This window comes from Populus nigra, chromosome 2 (assembly GCF_951802175.1).
Source record: "Populus nigra chromosome 2, ddPopNigr1.1, whole genome shotgun sequence".
NCBI lineage: Eukaryota > Viridiplantae > Streptophyta > Magnoliopsida > Malpighiales > Salicaceae > Populus > Populus nigra.
The window spans coordinates 46,559,661-46,582,345 of record NC_084853.1 but is presented as its reverse complement, the minus strand read 5'-3'; the positions used below and the strand labels follow the sequence as shown (position 1 = coordinate 46,582,345).

Below are 22,685 nucleotides of genomic sequence, written 5' to 3'. Positions count from 1 at the left end.
TATACTATACTTGTTTGATGTACCATTAGTGGATCCTCTAACCTTGACATTTGTTGTTATCATTGTTTAATCCTTACGTTAATCTTCCATCTCAAAGTTCTCATCGACTTCTTCCTCTTCTTCTTCACTGTTATTATTATTATTATTGTTGTTGTTGTTACTATTGTTTTAGTGTTATTGTTGCTTATAATTTATACAAGTAACCTCCCTGTGGTTCGACCCCGGTCTTACCGGGTTATTTATTACTTCGACACTCCTGCACTTGGGAAAAGCCATCAATCTTTTGGTCGTGTCATCTCACCTAAAAACTTAGGCTTTTAAGTTGAATTTGTTTTTTGATATAGTATCAGAGTCTTGCTTACCAAGCAGTCACGAGTTTAAATCTCACCATCCTTATTTATCTGAAAGAAAATAAGCACAAGGTAGTGTAGAACTGTGCAAGTTTCAAACTCAAAGAGCTTTCACTTGAGGGGTGTGCTAGAGAGAATAATATAAATCATATCATGGGATCTCATCTAAAAACTTAAGAATTTAGGTTGAATTGGTTCTTTGAAATGGTTCAAAGCCTTGCTGACCAAGCGGTCACGAGTTTGAATCTCACAACCCTCATTTATCTGATAAAAATTAAGCACAAGAAAGTGTAAGCCTATGCAAGTTTCAAGCCTAAAGGGTTTTCACTTGAGGGGATGTGTTAGAGGATAATATAAATCATATCATGGGACCTCACCTAAAAGTTTAAGTTTTTGGGTTGAATTAGTTCTTTGACACCTAATCTTTAATCCTAAGGAAAAGAAATAAGGAGCAGCTACCTTTGGTTGTGCTTTCTAGCCATCACAACAAATATACGAGATTGTCGAGCAAATGATGCCATTCCTAATGTTTTTGTTCCTTCAACTATAGGCATGTGTGCTGATAACTATTCCTCAACGAAAGCATTTTGTTCATTCTGCAAGTTAAAATTAGAAGAACTATACAAGATATTATTTTTCTACTTATGTCTGTATCTCCTTTATTATAAATTTCTAGAGAGTAATATAGAACTACTATTAAAAACTCATCTAAAAGCTTAAGTTTTTAGAATGAGATGATTATTTGATATGGTATCAAAACCTTAATAACCAAGTGATTTTGAGTTCAAATCTCATCTTTTCATTCTAATTAATAAAAATTAAGCACATGGTAGTGTAAGTCTATGTACGTTTTAAGCCTAAAAGGCTTTTACTTAAGGTGATATGTTTAAGATGACTTTTAATATAAATATATAATGATTACAACTTTAATATTATAAAATTGTTCATTAATTGGTTAGCACGCCGAGAATGACTCAAAACTTGAAATTTTTGCCTGGATCATAACTTTGCTTTTAGAGTCGAGAATATCCATTTTTATCTTATTGATCACACGGTTATTTTAAATAGAGTTTGGATTAGAACTCATAAAATCTCTGCTCTTGATTTTGAGCTTGTAGAACTTTATTGTCTAAGGGCCTGGATAATTCTATTTATCCTAATAGACTAGTCCAATTTCAAAACCCAAGCTACATTTCAAGTTCATGATAGAATATAAACACTCATTATACTCTTTTCAATTGTTAAATATCAAGTTTCAACATAATTATCAAATACATGTTGACCCATCAATAAAATTAAATTGGTAAAAACCAGGTGACATGATAATTTAATCCATAATTATAGTTAAATTTAGTTAAACTCAAATGATAATCGACCAAGTCATCTTCAAGAGTATTTAAAAAAAAACTATTTAAAATGATATTGTTTTAGTTTTTAATTATTATTTTTTTGTAAATGATGTTTTATTTTAAAAAATTGAAATGACATTCTCTTGAGATAAATCTGAATTGACTCATCGACCTACAATCAAGTCAAACAATTATGACAATTAGAATTTATAGTGTAAAATAAAAAGGAGAAGAAAAAAAAAACCAATGTTTTAGGTCTGGAATAAAAATCAATATATAAAAGCAATATTCGTGTTTCAAATCCTTGATATTTCAACATGACATAAGGTGTAATACATATATTTTTGACTCATTAGACCCAAGCCTAAACTCAACCTAACTAACCTAGATATTTAAAGAAAAAATTATTAGAGAATTGTTTTTCTCTCTTTTCCTCTTTTCTTCTCTCTACCGTAACTTTCTCCCAAAATACCAAGGAAATAAGCTTTGAACTTAAGTTTTAGTTTAAGGAGGGTTGAAGAAACAAATATCTTCCTCTTTTGTTATTTTCGATTAGGAAATTGATTAAGAATCAATTTGGCTTTATAATTATGTTTTGGTCTCTAAGTTTAGACTTTTAATCTATTATGTTATTTTTTCTTCAACTTGTTTTTTAGTTATATCCATCTCCGTTATAGGTTCTGTAACGTTTCTCTTAACGATCTTTAGTAATTTTCGGTTATGTATTTGTTTTTCTTGTGCTTTTGTTTTCTCTGTGAGTGAGATAATCTTTAATATGCATGTAATACAAATAATATATGTACATTGATTATATGATGAGTACAATTAATTAATTCTTGAATATTTATTATGTTATTTTATTATCTAAGTACTCATCTATTTTTGAATTTACACTCGTATTCTGTTGAATTAAATTCTATTCAATGTGACATTCGTTTGCTTTGATAATTATACGAACATCTATTATATCTTGATATAGGACTTGTCAGTAACTCAATACTAACAGAGCGTAATTAGTCTATGTGCACATAGTATTCTGTATACTTAGCTGGTAAGAGAAGCACCAGCCTGTGACGACTGATCCTCCCACAGTGATCATCTTCGGATGTCATCCAGTCACTTTCGAGTGTTAGCTGATCTCTGACATATATTTCACTATTTTATGTTAATATATTTAGTATGTATATTTATATCAAGATATGTATGACTGCAAATTATTAATATCTAAGATGTATATTAAATGTTATTCTCTCATTGAATTGATTGAACTCACCCCTCTATTTTAATATTATTCTAGACTCTTAGTTTCTATTAGCAAAGAACTTTGTTAAGTGCTCCTGGTTCTTTAATTTTGGTATGTATACCTTGCTTGTTTCGCGAGGTTTTTCCTTTTAGTTTTGATTCGTTGTCTTAAATGTTCCAATATTATATTTTTCTTTGTTCAATGATTGGATTTTATCTAATGTAATAAGTTTTATGGATTATTTGATTTTTCTATTTGATGATAATGAGTTTTAAAGTATTATTTGATTTTATTACTTTGAGGAATATTATATTTTGAAAGATTATGAAATGCTGTAAAATTCTTATATAATTTGTTGTATAATATGTATGTTATGAAGCTTAGCGCATGTATGGTATCTTTATGACATTGTTTCTGCGTTATTGGTCATGGACCTAGGATCTAGGTCATGACATAAGGCATTTTTAGAAAAAAAAAAAAAAACAAAAACCAAAAGAAATTGTAACATTAGGTAGAACTGGGGAAAAAAATTAGGCTATAAATTACAATGGAGGATGAATATGGAAATGTGTGTTTGTCTTTGGCACTGTCAATTAATCTATCACATGATTGTACTATGGAAAAGGTTCGGAGGTTAACATTGGATGAGTGTTTGACACAACTTTAATTTATGTTTTTGTTTTTGGATGCTCTTTAAAAAAATTATTAAAATTATATGTTTTTAGTGATTTCTAGTGGTTTTATTGTGTTAATATCAAAAATAAAAAAAAAATTATTTTAATATATTTTTAAGTGAAATGTTATTTTAAAAAACACTCTGTATCATAATCTTAAATATCACCTCCTGGTAAGCTTGTTTGCCAACACCAGATGATATGCTTGTGAGAAGCTTTTATTTTGTGTTTTGTAAGATATTGTTTTAACTTAATTATCACTTAGAGGTCATGGATGACACAAAAATTCATAAAAAGAAAAGGTTCGATTAGCTCTCCTTGAAGAGTTTTGTTTTTATTATTTTGGCTATATAAGTAGTGTTTAGTGGTGTTATATAGTGGTAATTAATTTTTAAAATGTTTTTTACTTGAAAATATATAAAATAATATATTTTTTATTTTTAAAAATTTATATTTTTAATATTAACATATCAAAAAGATTAAAAAAAAATACACCATTTTTTTTTAATTTTTAAACAAACATGACATGGCCACAAACAGACTGTCTCAAGTTTTAAAGATCAAACTGTTTTTTTTTTTCTTAAGAAGTGTGCATATATATATATATATATATATATATATATATATATAAATTATAAGTTCATAATATTCTTGTCAAAACATGGTACATGTTGGGTTTGTTTTTAAACTATGTCAAAGTCAAATTAGTTAATCTAAGTGATATGATATATTAATCTATGATTTGGTTGATTAGATCAAATTTGAGTAAGATTTTACCCATTTAATTTTAGGTTTTTTTAAAAAACTTATTCAATGATATCTTTTAAATTTTTCTCTTTTTTTTTGTTAAAATTACATTTTTTATTTAAAAAAACATTTTTTTTAAGATAAACTTGAATTGATCCACTAATTATAAATCAACCGAGCTAGCTAACTCATAACTTATATCTTATATCAGGTTTGATAACTACAAAAGTAGAAAGAAAAAACCATTTTTTTAGCTGGAATAAAAATAAATATCTAGAAGAGCAATTGTCGTGTTTTGGATCTGTGGTACTTCAACCTGAAATAAGGCCTTCTTAGGAAAAAAAAACAAAAGAAATCGTAAGAGAAGGTAGAACTGAAGAACATCTGGGGCCGTAAATTACAATGGAGGGTGAATATGGATCTGCGCGTTCGTCTGTGGCACCGTCAATTAATCCATCCCATGGCTCTGCTACGGGAAAGGTCAGGTTCGGATGTTGACATTGGCTTGTGCATGTAGCAAGATTTTTTTGCCAGACCAAGATGATGTGCTTGTGAGATGTGTGTATAGTTTGCTTTCTTGTAAGATATTGTTTTAACTTGATTACTTCTTAGATAGAGGTCATGGGATTCATGAAACAAAAATTCACAAGTCTAAGAGAATGCCTTGGGACTTGGTAATTTCAAAGGAGTGGATGGAAATTTGGAAATTAAGAGAAGATTATTTTCTCTAGTTCAAAAATTCTTTTTTCCAATGATTAATATTGAAAAAAAATAACTTTTTTTTTTCTTTTTATAGAGTACTGTTGTTTCTTTTAGGCTTGAAATCTTCTTTTTATTTAACTTGACTTTTGAAGACACGAAATTAAAATAATAATAATTAACATTTCATAAATTATTTCAAATAAAATAAGTAAAAATCAAAAGAATGAGGATCAAATTTGATAGATAAAAAATTTCAATAAAAAAATGATAAGGAAAAAGCAAATAGCAATTATAAAAATAAAGACCAAAATTAATATAAAAATTAAATTTTAAGAGATGAAATTGAAAAATAAATATTCAAAACAAATTATATATAGCAATCAAAAGTTTGAGGATCAAATTTGATATAATCTGCAAATAATGACATTTATAAATTTTTCACAACTTCCGGAAAGTGTTTTCCGCCCAAATTTTTCAGGAAAACACTTTCCTGAAAACCAAGCCAAATTTTCCTTTGACTGGAAAGTGTTTTCCGTTGACCAACTTTTCCAATGGCAAACAAACACATGAAAGTTTGGAAAGTGGTTTCCGGGAAACCACTTTCCGAAAAACAAACACAACCAAAAAAGAAAACACTTTTCTAGAAACCAAACCAAATTTTTCTTTGACTGGAAAGTATTTTTCGTTGACCGAAAAGTGTTTCTGTTGACCGGAAAGTGTTTTCCGTTGACCAACTTTCCTAGTGGCAAAAAAACACAGGAAAGTTTAGAAAGTGGTTTCCCGGAAAATGAATTCCAGGAAACAAACATGGCCTAAACCACTATTTAATCAATAAAATTCTATGACATTTCTTAAAGAAAAATGTTATCTATTTCTAATTTTTATTTCGCATACATGGTGTTAAAAACTTAATACCCGTATAATTTAACTGCATCAGTCGAGCCAAATCTTTTGCTTTTTTAAAAAAAAAAATAATAGTAGTTATATTTTAATTGACTAGTAGCCCGATCTTGTTTGAAAACGCCGTGCAAATTGTATTCTTTTAAATTTTAATTTTTTTTATTTAAAATTAATTTATTTTATATTTTCAGATGGTTTTAATTTACTAATGTTAAAAATAATTTAAAAAAAATAAAAAAAAATAATTTTAATATATTTTTAAATAAAAAATATTCTAAATCATAACAGCTACTGTAATTCACAGCCTACCTTATTCCTTAATCCTAAGGTGAAAAAAAACAAGGAACAGCTAGCTTTGGTTGTGTTCTCATGCCATCACGACAAGTATACGAGCTTCCCAGGCAAATGGTGGCAAAACTAACATTCTTGTTCGTTCAACTATTGGCATGTGCGCCGACAACTATTCCTCGACGGAAGCATCCTGTTCATTCTGCACGCCGAAGTTCGAAGAACCAAACAAATTATTCTTCTTCATGGAAAACCGACCCCGACTATACCCTGTAAAAGTCCCCAAAAAGATGCTGTTTGACAAGTGTTCGGCTAACAACTCATTTGAACCCACACGTTGTAAACGAAGGTTGAAACTTCAACAAATCAAACCCATTACCCATCCTCTCCAAGGAAACAAGGGGGACAAAAAAATCTCAAATTTATTACGTTCTCGATTTTATCTAAAACTAAAACATTCATCAATTAGGCCCGTGATTACTCAGGATTTTATACTTTTATTTGTACTCACCAATATTTTCTCGAGAGATTACCGTTCTATTGAATAAAACATGCACACTAGATAGAAAATGAAGGAGCTCGAGGAAGGTGTGAGAACGTTAGAGGACCCAATTGGTTAAAAAAACTCTTTATTTCAGAATGAAATTAAAAGAATTAATTATTTATAGGTTATGGGCAAAATTGTGGTGTCCTCAAAGAAAAAAGTGTAAAAGCCCCACCTTCATGTAGCGACACTAAGAGCTAATATGCCTCGAATCTTCTCTTCTCAACGTTCTACATGCTTATATACAGCCCACCAAACCCTCAAAAGCCACCAAAACATAATTAAACACAAAAAAGAGCAACCGCGTAGAAAGAACGATGTCAACCACAAGGTTGTTACGTTCGTCTAAGCCTTTGCGTCATGTTGGTCCTCCTAGCGCAACTTCTTCACCATTTTCTACGGTAAAATGTGCTGGCAAGGCTACAGGGTTGAATGGGGAGAAGAAGATGGTTTCTGGGGATCATGGTGATCATAAAAGGAAATCCACGGTAGCTGTCAAAGCATCCGTGGCTACTTCACAGGGCTCTTTGCTCACCGTAGAGCCACCAAGGGTTGAGCGAGGATTAATAGATTTGGCTTCTTTACTTGCTACAGTTAGTAATGCTTTGCTTAAGGTGTTGAGGCCACCGGCTTTGAAATCGAAGCAGTGGAAATTCCAGGTCCAGAAGCTCATTGAGAAGGTAATTTCATTTGTATTAGTAATTAATTTGTAGCTTTTTTTTTTCTTCTAAAAAAATCAATCCATGAACCTTTTTGGTTTGATTTATTTATTTATGGTAAGACTTTTTCATGTACGCTTCACAATTTAGTTGTTAAAGACCCAAAAAGTGTGGAGGTGTGAAAGGTTCAAAACTTTAATGGGAAAATCTTGCAGAAAATCATAGTTGTATGATGGCCCATCTGGCACCCTTGTGTTTGTTTTTATGTTTTTTTTTAAAAAATTATTTTAGTTCACTATATTAAAAATAAATTTTAAAAAATAAAAAAATACTATTTTAATATATTTTTAAATAAATAATATTTAAAAAAACAATCATTACTTAAATACCAATTTAGCTCTTAAAGATTTTACACTTTCAGTGCACTCTATTCACACATGCTTTCATGTTACGTTAGGATAGCCTTTGACCACATACAATAGCAGGGACCTGCAGCTTTTTTCTATGCATTCATTATATATCATATAATTTCTGAGTTTCTGCAATTGATTTTATTTCCTCAATATGCTTGCATGCAAACTTTATTTTAGTAACTTTGCTTGGCATGCATGAATTTGCATTTTGTGGGGCAAAAAACTTATGATTATAAAGCAATGGATAAAATTAAATTGATCGACTACAACTGTGCAGGCTATAATTGATTGTCGATTCTTCACGTTATTTGCTGTTGCGGGGTCTTTACTTGGTTCAACATTGTGTTTTGTGGAGGTAAATATTATTTTCTCTATCTTATTTCTATTTTTGATTGTCCTAAAATAATATTTGTCTAATTATACTACAAAAGTATTTATTTTTTTTAATAAAATCTTATTTATTAATTATGTTTTTTAATCTTCGTTAGAAGTTAAAATATATATGTAAAAGGATATTAGTAGAAGGTTGGAGCAATTTTGAATGAGATGGTCCTATTTTTTAGTGATATTTTCTTTCTTATAAACAAGAGATATTTTCTTTGAACATATATTCCAATATTGCTGATAATTAATTAATAACACCTTTTTTGAATCATAATATTGCAGGGTTGCTTTCTTATTCTGGAGTCATATTTTCAGTATTTCAACACATTATCTCGAGTTTCAGATCAAGGACACTTGGTGCATCTACTTATAGAAGCCATAGGTAGATATTCTCCCTCTTGTTTTCTTAGAATTAAAACCAATTTTATGCTTCTGTTTCTTCTCTTTTGTTCTAACTACATCGTGCTCCATTATTATTTTGAATGCAGACTCGTTTCTGGTAGGAACTGCCATGCTTATTTTTGGAGTCGGGCTGTACGTCATGTTTGTAGGATCAAAGAATCCAAAAGATGAAGCGTTATCGCTGCCAGACTCAAACTTGTTTGGCCTCTTCTCTTTGAAGGCGAGTCTCTTTTTTTTTCAATTATTAATCCAAAATAATTCATTCATAAATTCTAAGTATTGATTTTTTTGGTTCTTCTTGCAGTCCCTCCCAACATGGGTTGAAATGCGATCAGTTTCACAAGCCAAGTCTAAAATCGGGCATGCCATTATGATGATACTTCAAGTGGGAATGTTGGAGAAATTCAAGAATATACCATTGGCTACCAGTTTGGATCTTGCCTGTTTTGCTGGAGCAGTCCTGTTTTCGTCAGCTTGTATATTCCTACTCTCAAGACTCTCTCCTGGTGCCATGGAAGATAGGTGGTAGGCAGGTAGCTACAGGATGGATGGATGGATGCTATGTCTTTTTGCCCCTCCTCATAGCATGCATAGAATTAAGGAAGCATAGATGAGAGCAATTTTTTTTTTTTTTTATCTTAACCCATTCTTTTATATGTGCTGCAACTATGAATTATACAGTACTAAAATTGACAGGAAGTGAGCTAAGGGGACCTGAAGTTACATGCATGGGACTCGTAGTGGAAAAGCACGGTGTTCCTTGTATGCAAGCTTCTTTGATGTATGATTAGCAGCTCCTTTCTTTAATTTGAATAAAATTCTCAGTACTTGAAGAAGTTGCAAAATCAGTGATTGTTTCTTCTTCACCTGCTCGTCTAATAGATACCATCCCCCCTTCCCCAACTCAATTCCCAAAACAAATAAAATGCATTCTCCTAGAAATATGAACAATTTATACTGATAGCATTTTGGCTTCAAAGGTTGACACCAAACGTGAAAGTTGTGGTTCCAACCAACAAGCCGACTTTTTCACGGACGTGAGACTCATCAGTAAACCATTGGCCATTAACTTTACTGACAGGTCGATTGTAATGTCAGAGTAAGATGCTTGCCTCACCTTCTGATATAGAGAGGACGGGAGATAGTTCAGCGACATCATGCTCCATGCCTCCATGCAATGACGAATCTCTGCTGTGTTCAGGATTTTGTAGTCTTGTGTTGCTTCTGCTTGAGGAGATCAATTTCATCCTCTTTTTTATCTTCCAAGAGGGCATCGATAGCACCATCGTCATCATCACCAGCAAAATCTTCCAAGAAAATGGTTTATATTATATTATGAAACAGTACTGTTGAAAGTTGTTTCTATTTGAAACTCGTATATTAAGAAAAATCCAGTTCAACTAAAAAATTTAAACCATTAAACGAGATTCTAAAATATGATTGTATTCTGACACTAAATAGTAAATATCATCAAACTGATCACTGTGATGCTGTCGCATGAAGGATGTATTTCGTTCATGGCTAGGAAATTCCAGGAAGAAAGATATTAAGAGCCTTAAGCTACTCTACTATAAAACAAAACCCTAAACTAACTACAATTTATGAATTTATTACGGTGGTTCTGTGGTCATATTAGTAATTTTCTGTAAATTTCTCTCCATTTGTGATCGTGAATTTCTTTTTCAGAGGGCCTTGGAAATTCTTTTCCTAGCTACTAGAAGTCTTCCCCTCCATGTAGTCATTAATTTTTTATAGCCTCCCGAGAAATCTTCTCTGAAAAGCTAAAAAAAGCCCAACGTCACATCCCATGTAACGCAAGCTCTCAGCATCAGAAGTTACTGGACATTAAACACAAGTTTGGCTTATTCTTTGTCCAGATTCATAGCTAATCACTTTGTCGACTCAATCAGTTGCAACTTTTAAAAGACGGGAATGAGCTGTACTCCATAAATATGATGACTTGTGAGACAAACATGGATATAGTAGACTAGGGAATGAGTTTAGAGCTCATTCGGTGCCCATGCCGCTCTCTCTAGAGGTCTTACACATGCCTTGCATTTCTCCTTTCTAACGAAAAGTAGATAGTTGAACTTGAATGGACATCAGGCTTTTAGACTTTTAAAAATGACCCAATAATTGAGGAGACCAAAATGCAATTTTACATGATCGTCGGCTAAGCCCCCGAACCATTTCTCCATTTTGAGCAATAATTCAAGAGGTGAAGCAAAGTGCTATTTGCCAGTCCCCGGTGGAATAGTATTAGAATGTTGAAAAGGCAATTCAAATTCGTGAAAATATCGATGCCCAAGTCTCCTGCCTTCTTCATTTCCACTTGCTGCAAAACACCCTCTGCTCATAGCGAAACCAACTCTTTGTCGTCAAATTCGTGCTCTTTTTGGAAAAACTGCACAGTAAGTAAAGTATTGCTTCAAATGGGAAGGAAGATCACGAGAGCTCAATCCTTGAAACAGAGATCCAGAACTAAAGGAACGCAACTCTACTCTGAAGACAAGCATGGCATTAAGCAACAAACAAAGTCCAGGGCAATAGAGATTCATTTCCTTACATGCTGAAGCGAACATAGCATTAAAATGGGAGTAAACCTAGACCCGTGGGCCAACAGTACAAAATATTACAGTTATAAAACTCGATATAGGATCATCTAGCATATTTTTTTGTAAAGTAAAAAAGTTGTTTTTTAAAGTAATTTTTATTAAAAAAATATTTTTTTATTTTTTAAAAATTATTTTTAATATTAGCGCATCAAAATGATCAATAAACACAAAAAATATTAATTTTAAATAAAATAATAAAAATATTTTAATTTTTTTAAAAACGCTTCTAAAACACAAAAACAAACAGATAAATCTTAAATGTGGATTCAAAACCAACTCTAGGTGTAAATTAAAAAAAAAAAAAATCTTGCCCTAATGAGAATGGAGCCAATTAACCGAAGCACTCATACCAATCGAAATAACTTTTATAACATTTGCTCAATAATTTCTGTTGCAATTTTTATTTTTTATTTTTTTTTGCAACCTAAACTCGGAGAAGGCACCAATTACCTTAAAACATCATGAATCAGTTCACTTCCATTGTGTCCGCATTCATAATTTCATTATTTTCGTTCGTCCTCTGTTACTCAAGATTACAGAACAAAGCACACGCCCCCAAATATCTATGGCTTTCAATTGTAAACCAACTTCTCATTCCTAGGCTACTTGCTGTGAGATGTTGATGGTGAGAAAAAAAGAATATGAGGTATGATGCATTCGTAGCTAATAATACATTAAAAAAAATTCCCCGTCCATGACTTCTCAAACTCAGTTTACTGAATATAGATATTGATGAGCCAACAAAATTTGTTTGTGGTAAAAAAACTACCGAGTTGAGAAAGAGAGTTTCATGATGTTGCAAACATGCATGCCTATGGAGTCTGGAACTTGATTCACAATCATTGTTTTCCAGGAGCAATCATAATGGCTGGGGTTTTAGGGCACACGACATCAACCTCCACAACTGTTAATGTGTTTTGCTATATACATGGCAAAGAAGAGCTCACGAACCAGAGCTGCATTGATGATTCTAAGCATGTAAATCTTGCCATATTCCACTATGTAGATGAAAGTATCTCCAAAATAAGATCAACAAACCAATTCAGATAATCCTTGTGCATGTAAAATAAGCTGTTATCCCTTTAGTTCCTGAAAAATGCAAGGAGAGTGATGTTACTTACAATCAGTGAGGTTGAGCAGGAGCATGTCCCCTCTCTCTTCGCGATTCAGACAAGACAGGATCCCTTCTACCCTTCCCGTCTATTTTGAGCTCGCACCATGCAAATAAATTTGAGAAACCTTTTTCCTTCATGCGGATCCCTTTTTTCACTTGAGTATTTTTAACAATAATGGTCAGACTTGAATCAAAATATGCAATTTATATTTGAGTATTAATCGAATCAGACAAGCATATATTTGAAATAAACAGTTTTAGATGAACACTTTCAATAAGGTGATTTATTTATTTAGCTTCTCATCAAATTATGTCGGGCGGGTCTCGGTAAACACAACCGGTAATCTCCAATTGTAAAGCTTTTGAGCCCAAATTCAATCTGATCAAAGCCCACTCGGCTGCCTCTCCCATCATACACTGGAAACTGGAAGGGGAACCCTTATAGGCTGAGTATCTAATGTCCCACTGGCTGTGATTTCTGTGCTTCGACTACGACCAAACGAATCAAATACAAGATTGAGAAATGACATTACAAGAAATTAAAATTTGCTAGACAGAAAAGAGGCACGTCTACAAATTGGATCCGTTTATATAATGCACCAGGAACAAAGTTCCACTCAACCCAGTTCAACTAGAGACTCTGAGATTGGGAAAATGAATCGAATAGGGGGAAAACTAGAAAACAAGAACCAAAAAGAATAATTACAGTATGTTAACATAGTCCTATTTAAGAATAAGAATTATACAGCAGAAAACCCTTTACAAAGTTCACATGGAAGCCAGAAGCTCTCTCATTTCTGACACTGAAGGGATGCTCTCGTTGGGATAGATCTTTGCAACGAGTTGTGCAAAACTTTCATACTTGTCCAAGAACTCTTTCTGTCAAATTAAGATAAAATTAGTTCTATTAACTATATGGCTTTATTAGCAGTTTACTGAATGAGACGCAAAACACAATTAATTATTTCATCAGAAGATGAATCCGAGCACAAACTGTTAGCAATAAGAAAAAAAAATGATTCCCTTGGCCTGCATCAACAAGTTCCATAATGAGGAAGGTTTTATCAGGGCAAGGAAATAGTACCACTAGCATTCCCCTGTTTGGATGTGCAAGGGAAAGCGAGCAAATGAGAATGGAATGCGAGAGTTAATAAATATAAGATCAATTACTGAACTACAAAAATATTCTTAATGAGGGGGCTGTAATTACTATGTAATTTCAAACTGCGGGTATTTGTTTCATTTAAGAATCTTAACAAACCTCAACACCCAAAGGGAAAGATGGATGGATGACAATTTCTATTATTTGTGGGTTTTCTATCCTCCAAAGTGCTTACCCTCCCTTCATCAAGAATGAAAATCGAATAAAGGTTGGGGGTTCTAAACCCACCTTTCCCTTCCATTACCCCCAAAAACTCTCAAGAACAAACTACGTAAGTTGAGTTTCCATTTGTAGGTTACTACATGCTTTGCTCATAACTCAAATTCTTTGTTGATCAAGAACTTTCCAATGATCAAACACCCATTACTTGCTCCACCAGATGACTTTCAAGAAACATTAAAGACCAAATTCTCAAATATTAAGCAAGTGAATTACCTTGCACTTATCCCACAGAGAAGGTAATAGTTCTTCTGAAGTTAAGTTCTTCTGTAACCTCTTATACATTGCACTAATAGACTTGTCAACCTGTGGCAGAAAAACCATGTTATCACAACACTCGATTCGAGACCAGACTCCAGAGACAAATCAGATTATAGTGGATGCGTTAACTTACCCCAGATAAACTAGATTTTAACATCTTTCGGAGATCCATTTTTGACAATCCAAGCTGGAATGGGATCTAAAAGGAAAAAAATAAAATGCAAAGACATTCAGCATTTTAACAGTTTGAGCTGAAACTCGTAAATCTTAAACCATTGACAGTGATGTGATAGTATGGCTTCTAGCAGTTCTTTGCTGGAACCATGTTAGCATCAACTGTATCCATATAACTGGCAAACTTCTTGCCAAATCAATTAGATCTTAAGTGCTGAGCATGCAACACTGCAATTCTTGTGCTAACCAGCAGAGGCTTGCAGAACTCAAAAACAACATTTTGAGTATAGCCACAGGTTGCCCAGCAAGCAATGCCAGGGAGAAAAGATGTAAAAAAGACGTTTTTTTTCCATTTATCATTGTTTTGATGACTGAATTAGTATCTTCCGTCTTATGCAAATCATGGCACAAAAAAGAAAAGAAAGAAAGGAAAAGGAGGCGTAACACAATATCATATCTTCCATAGAAGTTCATAACAAACTCTGGGAAGCTACTATGACGGGGTGTACTATGTATGACATTTGATCACCAAAAACTAACCTCTTCTGGTGTTATGGTGTACATCAAATCCTCAATCTTGCGAGCAAACTGGAAAAGTTTCTCAAATTGCTGCAGAAACCAAACTTGATGAGGACAAGCACCATCCAAAAGTTAAGGCAAAAATCATTTAAATTTCAGCAAACATTAGAAACCAGAAAGACAAAACTGGAATAAAGACTGGCAAAAAGAGGACCAGGAATACGATTGCTTACATAGAAAATAATCATGCTGATATGACGTGTACAAGCTTGTTCATAAGCTTCGCTTGCCTGGTGATAGAATTTGGCTAAAGTTGGCACAACATTGGCTAGGTCATACAAACTGCATGCAACTGTTTCTAATCAGCAGACTTGATGATGAAGGGGAAAAATCTTTTTCCTGAATCAAGATTTTTCACAAAAAGAGGAAAGTTTCCAAAATAAGAGAGAGAGAGACGTACCTATTTTGAAATGCTGCATAGTTTTCCAAAAGGAAGACATCTGCATATTTTGGATCTGTTTGTGCAATTTTCTCCAAAGTCACAAACATAATACTAACCTGTCAAATAACATCCACATTGTAAATTTCATTTCAACTTGTACTTAAAAGGGCGGGGGGGAGATAAGAAACAACACCGCACTGTCTGATTCTCTTTAAAAAAAACACAAAGAAACGCTTAAGAAAAGACTACTCACAAATTTTGTGTATGCCTGATCAACCAAATCCCTAGATTGTCCCTGGATATACTGCTCCATACGAGTTGCAAGAGTTGCAAATCTGTGCAAGACAAGGTTACATCATTTTTATGATAAAAATAGAAGTTCAATCAATGTTACATATCATATAGCATGAAACAAAAGAACTTATCATAGCACGCAATGTAAACAAACTGCAAAATCATTGCAAAGATCCAAGTATTGTTAGTTTAAAATACAGCTCCTGCTGGTGATCGTAAACCTAAGCAGCCAAGCACATCCATCTTGAAGTCAGTAAAATATGCAAGTCAATTATAGTCACAGGCAAGAGTTGTAGCAATTAGTTCCTGAACACAATAGAAGTGAGCATAATACATTTAAAGAGTTCACAGCAAATCACCAAGTGAAATAAGTATCATAAAAGTTGGCTACTTTGATCATTTCGCAGAAAATGTTAGCTAGATGGTCCATATCTGTTAGGATACACATTTATAATTAATTAGTTCTTATGGCATATAATATTCTTGTATCTTAATTTGACAGACTGAAAAGATGCAAGTTCACCCTGAACAACATGAAACACGTCCATCAATCCAAATTACCTTGGGATGTAGGATAAAACCCCTGTCTGCCGCACATTACGCTCATTTCTTTCAATTTGGTGGCAAGCTTCATCAACAAACTGCAATATAGGTATCAAGGTCAACAAGCTATTAAAGAAGCTTGGAATGTGTGTGGATATCACTTGTTTTAAGTTGAATGTTAAGCACATACACGGCTGAATTGCATAGAAATTCTTGACTCTAGGTCACCAAGCAAGAGACGCACAAATCCTGCAGCATCAGCTTTCTGACCAGAGAGATAGCGCTCTGTAATCCCATGCATTGATATGCAGCGCAGAGGATCTATCTTGTATGCCCAATCAACCACAGCATAAAAATCATCCTACAAATCCATGACCCTCCACAAATCAGCACTCGGAGGTTATATTAGTATTTAAAATTAAGAAATGAATCACTCAGCAATACCTACTGCTAGTTAGCAATATAATAGCAATAAAAAGAGGAGTGAAGATGCTGAGAAGCACCAACCAACAAGAAGAAAAGTTTAAACACGGCATACATACATTCATTCAAAAAATAAAAAAGTGCACATGCATGTGCAAGGGCATCTCTCTTTATGTATGTAAGGTGCATGCAAGAATGCGCACACACATATAAGGAACGATGCAAAGTATACATTACTTGGATTCCATTAAGCAAATCCTGAAGAGATTCATTTAGTGCTGCCAGATCTGCAGAAGTTTTACCTACAAAATCAAGTAAATTATCACTGTTTAACTTCTAGAAGTGACAGAGCTTTTATGGCAAACTTCTATACAAATTTGAAGTGGGATGAATACAGATCTAAGAGGTGTTACCAGCTTTGCCATCATTCTCATCGATGTCCATAATACCCAAATCGTCATCGTCATCGTCATCAGCATCATTGTAATTCCCACCTTTATTTCCATTAACCACACCTCCTGGGGGAACAAGTGCAGGAACCTCGAAGCACATGAAGTGTGCAAAAAAAGAACTCTGCAGTTTGAATTGCAAAGCAATAAATCATTCATGGAAGAGGCAACAACATTAATGATTTCCAACATATGTATGCAGAAATTGTAACCTCATCTACAAGGAGTGGGATGAATATTGTCAGCATTTTTGCATAAGCTTCAGAAACTGAAGATGTATCTGCATTATGTGCACTTTGACTCGAGCCTGTAGAAGCCTCCAGCCAGACAGTTGGATTTCTTGATGCTTTTGTACTAGCACGAAGCTCATTAGCAAATTCACGAGCCTGCATATGAACGAGATTACTCTTAAAATGGTATATTTGAAATACCATAAATGCAGGGGGGGAAAAAACAGAATAAACTAAATGAAAATGGCACCACTAAACCCACATAAATTCATCAACAATTAAGTAAAAACTAAATGTTTAGTCAATAAAAAGATGTGGCTTGACCTCCCGGCGAAGAAGCAGGTTAAGGGAGCTACAGTATGCTTTCCTCAAAGGACCCAAGCAATTCTTATCGAGACTCTGGCGACAGAAACAGGGAAATGTTAGTAAAGAGCAACTTTGTGAGAGAGAGAACACAAGTAAACTTATGAGATTTATTGCAAAAGGTTTGTCATGAACCTTTAAATGCTGTAGAAGGCGAGCATATGTCCTGCATTTGTACCTTAAGTCAGCATGATCAGGCCTCTTCAACTGTCCACGCTGTTTCATGCAAAGCACACAAGCAAATATTAGAATTCCGAGACCCAATAATAATCTTTGTGATCTGTATAAAAAGATCAGAAAGCTGAAAAATACTTGTGAAAAATAACTCTTGTCGCTTATCATGAAATCCACCAAACTTGCGAAGTAGTTTCTCAAGAACTCAGAAGCTCTCCTGACAAATGTAGTTTTTAATTTTTCAAGTTCTGTCCGCTTTTCTTTAACCTGTAATAATATCATCCACTATTTTAGAAAAAAACAGTACACAAAATGTACTCACATTAACAAATAACTCTGTTATCTAGCTCCATCCTAAAATCTGAATTCAAAAGAACGTCAAAAATTACTACCCACCAGACAAGGGTCCTCCAATTTGTGTTCTTGGGATCATTTTGGAAATCATAAAGCATGGTGCATCACATCATTAACAATAGGAGAGAGAATTGCCATGCATGTGTATTGCGTAATTCAGGATAACTTTTACAAAGATGACTAATCAGCAAAAAAAAGTTCGTGCATCTAGATGCATAGCCAATTATTCCCTTACATAATCTTCTAAACAACCTAGTTAATCATTTTGTTAGTAGAAAAAATCAGGGAGAAGAAAGTGGCTCGGAGCATACAGCACACATATTTGCATAGATTGGATCCAAATTAGGCACTTGAAGACCACGTAAAGCACCAGTCAACCACTCACATGCTTCAATGTTTTGAAGCATGCGTTCCTCGTCAAACGAACCCCCTGTTAGACAAGCTGCATACTACAACCAACAGAACATGATTAGAGGAAAGCAAAATTTGAATGTATTGCCACTAAAAGTGATATCAAAGTGATGAACAACATACTTCAGAAGGGACACGCAGTCGTTCAAGAAGCTTATCGAGTTCTTCAATGAGTGATACGTTATTTACAGACTGCATCTCCAACTTGTTATTGCGGGTTTCTATCTGGATTCATAAAATGAATAATCATGCAGCAGCAGAGAAAGATGTAGGGCATTCGTTTGAACACGAGTTCTTCAAAACACGTGTCTTGCTAGGTAATTCGATATATTTTTTGAAGTAGGCATATGAAAGTAACGAATCCATTAACATGCAAGTTGAGCAATTTCTCCTCACAGCATGCACATTTTCCTAGAAAACTGACATGGTATAATAAAAACAGGGGGGGTACCATAGAAAGCCTACTTGGGCAGACTTTCATATAAGCATAGACTTACCGACTCAATGTCTTCTCTCATATGTCTAAGTTTCACGTTGAAGATGCCTAGCCATTCATCCATGTCATCAACACAATTTGTTGCTGCTTCAAGCCCTTGCAACACCTGAAAGGCCAAGTAATCAATTTACAAGAGCAAGAGCTGTCACTATGACACAGCTCCACAGGCTGTGGCAAAGCACATCACAGACTAATGAAAAAGCTTAATCTTCAAAAAGTCAACCAGGATAAAATTTCACGAAGTATAATACAGCCCAAGAGTGAAGGGGAAAAAGACTCTGCAAGAGAGAAACAACAATAAACTCATACACAAAATTAAGTCTTTATGGACATACCTCTTCTACTAAAGGTTCACTTTCTAAAATGGCATGCACATTTGCAGCTTCCAGGGCAAGAAGCTCACGCTTCAACCTTTCTGAAAATGCCTCTGCTTCACCAATACCCATTACATAACTGCATTTCATTGAATACTTGAAATCATCAGGTAGATTAAAAAAAAATTAAAAACAAAAGAGTTACTATTGTTTGCCATTATTTCCATAAAGGAGATGTATTTGATACCAGGAAAAACAATCATATTTAGCATAAAGAAAAGGTAAAAATAAAAAAGCACAAACAGACTTTCACAGAACCTACACATGCTAACCTTGAATAAGAATACTATTTTAATTGTGTTACAGTATCTAAGAGGATATTCCTTAAAAAATTTGAGATGGCACTTGATATCAACACGAACAGAAGTCATATAAATGCAGGTCATAAACCGCGTGGGCCATTTATTGCACGGTAATGAGCACTTTCTGATGTAAATTAAGTTTTGAGTTTTTTAAATTAAAATATGGAAAATTTTCAAGCAAATGAAACCCTTGGGATAGATCCACTCCCCATCTACTGAAACTTTGGAGGGTGAAAGTGCTGACAGTAAATGATGAGTGAGTTAAAGGATGTTTGCTATTTAAGTTAGAAATCAAGGCTACTTGATAAAAATATTCAAACATCTAGACCAAAAACATGTTGTTCATGCTCCTTTCCCTCCCTTTGCTAAAACCTTTCACAGTATAGTGCTTTTTTGTCAAAAACATGTGTCAACTCTCTTCCTAACTGAAAAGCTTTGGAATAAAGAAAGGAAAGACTTACGTGCCAAGAAGAGCCTCCATGTCCTCTTCCTCAGCTTGAGAGACCAGTTCTCTTTCAACAGACACTTTCAAGTCACTTTCTGTAACTGTAGCTTCAACAGGCCCTCCTCCATCTTGCTGATTCGTTTGCTTGGGAACGGTGGGTGTATTTTCCTTTTTTCAAGTATTAAATCAAAAGTAAGTTTGAGAACAAAGGCATGCATCATGATCTAAGATAACCAAATCACTTCTAAGTTTGAGAGCAACATGCGCTTCAATTCAATCTCACCAAATAACATCCAAAATGTGAAATATGCAGTGCCAATTTGATTATACATTATTGCATTCAGAACACAGTGTCTAGAAAGTTGCTGCGACAGCAAAATAACTAGCAGCACTACTGATTCAACAGGCAAGAAAATCAAAAAGTTCCCTTCGAGTAGGTTAATCATAAACTACGATAGAACACTGTAAACTTAAAGATGGAGAAGTAACCAATCATCACTCTTAGAACAAATAAATAGAGAGGTAGAAAAACATCATTCTCACCTTAGCCCAAAGTGCCATTTCCACAACATCTATGCCAACAACTTTTGGAAGACGTCCAAGTACATCCTTACAGATGTTTAGGATGCAAAATAAAAGGCGGTTCCTTCAACAAAAAAAATAAGAAAGAAAATGAAAAATGAAAGCACTAGCCAGTTAGTAAAATAAATTCATAAAAAATCAGTATTAAACAGACAAAATCTTGAATTGTTTATCCATTGCTCATTAAGGGTGTGTTTAGTAATGCGGTGAAGGTATTTTTGTAAAAGTGCTTTTCAGGAGAAAAGGCATCTAATTAATGCATTTTGGGATGCTTTTTTATAGTTTTGACATCCTCGTATCACAATCATCCAAACGCACTGAAAAAAGCACTAATTTTTTCAGCCCCAGACTGGCTTTGAAAAGCACTTTCAAGCGCGGTGCAACCACACAACCAAACAAGCACTAAAGAAGCAGAAAATGAAGTGGAGTTTCCAACCCCGCTCACCTATCATCAACATTGCGCATAGTCCATTGTGGCGGAGCAACACTCTGGCTTCTGAGGTTATCAAATCCCTGTGAGAAGTTCAGTCAGAAATATAAAAAATAAAAAGTTCCCCATTTCCTCCCAAAGTCCTTCCTTAATGCAGCAAGTCAGCAAACAACAACCCCATGTAAGAATGCTGAAGCATTACCAGGGTAAACGTGCATCCGCTGGGATCATTAGCTATAACCTCAACTTTCGAAAGATGCTTGAGTTTGTATAACTTTGCCGGCTGCATATTTAAGTCAAAACACAAGCTTGAGACATGTATCTATAACCTTTTGAATCAAAATCAGTAAGATATCATATACAACATTTAAAATAGCTTTCCTTTTTTATATACAAATTAAATTTATTTTCCTTCCCAACCATTTACAGCCCATTATTTCTTTTTCAAAACCACATATTGATCACCTACGCTTCGCTTCGTTCGTAGTGGATAAGACATGTAGATAATATTTACTATAATAACAAAAAAAAGAACAGGCATATCTCCATAAAAGTAAACATTATGCACCTCGAGGACTCCTCCATTTGAATATTTTAATACTCGAAGAAAGGCTTTCGTCCTCTGACCCTTAGATTTTGCTGCAAAAAAAATGCTTTCAATTGAAAAGAAATTAATGAATGATGTGAAAATGAGAGAAAGGGGGGTCGGGTTTGGCGTACTGGAGAGAGCGAGAACCCTAGGTTTGGCCATGTGACGGCCTAATTTGCCAGATTTGCCCCAGATCCCTTGGCTCTTGGCGACACGGATCGACAATACGATCTTCTGTTTTGTGCCTTCAATTGCTGCTTCGCAGGCTCTCCTGAGCTCCTCGTCGTCGGCGCTCGATTTCGCCATTTCTCCTCCTCTTTGATTTTTCTTTCTTTTAGTTGCTTAGAGAAAGAGAGAGATCAGCATGCGCGTCAATGTGTGGATGTTGTTTTCTACCTTTCTTTTCTTTTCTTCTGTTTCTCTTCTCTGGTTAATAATTAACTTTGTTTTTAATGATTTGCTTATTCTCTCTCATGGACCATTTTCTCTCCTGTTATGGGTCCCATAACCAAGTCTTTGTGGGCATAGTTTTCCCCCATAGTTTCGAGAACCGTTCCGGATCACTGCTCAGATGGGTTTCCCTGGAAACTTGGTTCAATTTATTTATTTTTATTTTATATGAAAGAAAAGTAAAAATGACATTATATTAAAAAATTGACATTATATCTAAACCTATCATCACTACAAATATAATCTCTTTACCATTAAATTTGGAACCCCCTCCACAAAATCCATATAACTCTAAGTTTATATGCCACTACATCTATGTATTCCATGATTTATAACGACCATACAAATCAAAAAAATAAAAACAACGACCAGATACAAGTGAGAACATAAGTAATGACAGTGACCAGTGACCGTTTGAATTTGAAAAAATCAAAACACACAGCATGACCATTGAAAGAATTGGAATTACAAAGTTGCACTAAATGAGTCGTTTTATTTATTCATCCACACGCGCCGTTTTATTATGTTCTTTTCAGTTAATAAAATTAGTTAAGTTGTCTTTCCACGTGTCCATCGAGGCATAAATCATGTAATGTCTGGTATTTCCTTGGCTTA

At 34.0% G+C, this 22,685-nt stretch overlaps 2 protein-coding genes across 2 annotated transcripts; one reads left to right on the top strand and one right to left on the bottom strand.

Annotated features, from left to right (window-relative positions):
• The first annotated feature begins 7,050 nt into the window (after positions 1–7,050).
• Positions 7,051–9,503, top strand: LOC133682288 (uncharacterized). The gene is made up of 5 exons (XM_062105569.1): positions 7,051–7,477; positions 8,147–8,224; positions 8,536–8,635; positions 8,742–8,875; positions 8,960–9,503. The coding sequence occupies exons 1-5, from the start codon at positions 7,115–7,117 to the stop codon at positions 9,182–9,184; spliced, it is 900 nt and encodes a 299-aa protein (XP_061961553.1). The 5' UTR covers positions 7,051–7,114; the 3' UTR covers positions 9,185–9,503.
• A 3,410-nt stretch (positions 9,504–12,913) lies between these two features.
• Positions 12,914–22,067, bottom strand: LOC133682509 (exocyst complex component SEC3A). The gene is made up of 25 exons (XM_062105870.1): positions 21,752–22,067; positions 21,600–21,670; positions 21,234–21,314; positions 21,047–21,114; positions 20,563–20,665; positions 20,036–20,187; positions 19,234–19,351; positions 18,900–19,004; positions 18,526–18,627; positions 18,303–18,440; positions 17,776–17,904; positions 17,599–17,679; positions 17,425–17,499; positions 17,083–17,256; positions 16,835–16,994; positions 16,659–16,723; positions 16,189–16,359; positions 16,017–16,096; positions 15,415–15,496; positions 15,180–15,277; positions 14,953–15,061; positions 14,741–14,809; positions 14,160–14,225; positions 13,982–14,071; positions 12,914–13,263 (listed from the first exon to the last, which is right to left on the bottom strand). The coding sequence occupies exons 1-25, from the start codon at positions 21,924–21,926 to the stop codon at positions 13,153–13,155; spliced, it is 2,673 nt and encodes an 890-aa protein (XP_061961854.1). The 5' UTR covers positions 21,927–22,067; the 3' UTR covers positions 12,914–13,152.
• Positions 22,068–22,685: the final 618 nt, after the last annotated feature.

What these genes read in the sequence shown, in the direction of transcription:
- LOC133682288 (XM_062105569.1), top strand. Translation starts at nt 7,115, where the DNA reads ATGTCAACCACAAGGTTGTTACGTTCGTCTAAGCCTTTGCGTCATGTT. An exon ending in TCTACTTATAGAAGCCATAG is followed by an intron (nt 8,636 to 8,741) that starts GTAGATATTCTC and finishes TTTTGAATGCAG; the next exon opens with ACTCGTTTCTGGTAGGAACT. An exon ending in TTGGCCTCTTCTCTTTGAAG is followed by an intron (nt 8,876 to 8,959) that starts GCGAGTCTCTTT and finishes TTCTTCTTGCAG; the next exon opens with TCCCTCCCAACATGGGTTGA.
- LOC133682509 (XM_062105870.1), bottom strand. Translation starts at nt 21,926, where the DNA reads ATGGCGAAATCGAGCGCCGACGACGAGGAGCTCAGGAGAGCCTGCGAA. An exon ending in TGAGAGAAGACATTGAGTCG is followed by an intron (nt 18,628 to 18,899) that starts GTAAGTCTATGC and finishes TTATGAATCCAG; the next exon opens with ATAGAAACCCGCAATAACAA. An exon ending in ATTTGCTTAATGGAATCCAA is followed by an intron (nt 16,360 to 16,658) that starts GTAATGTATACT and finishes ATGGATTTGTAG; the next exon opens with GATGATTTTTATGCTGTGGT.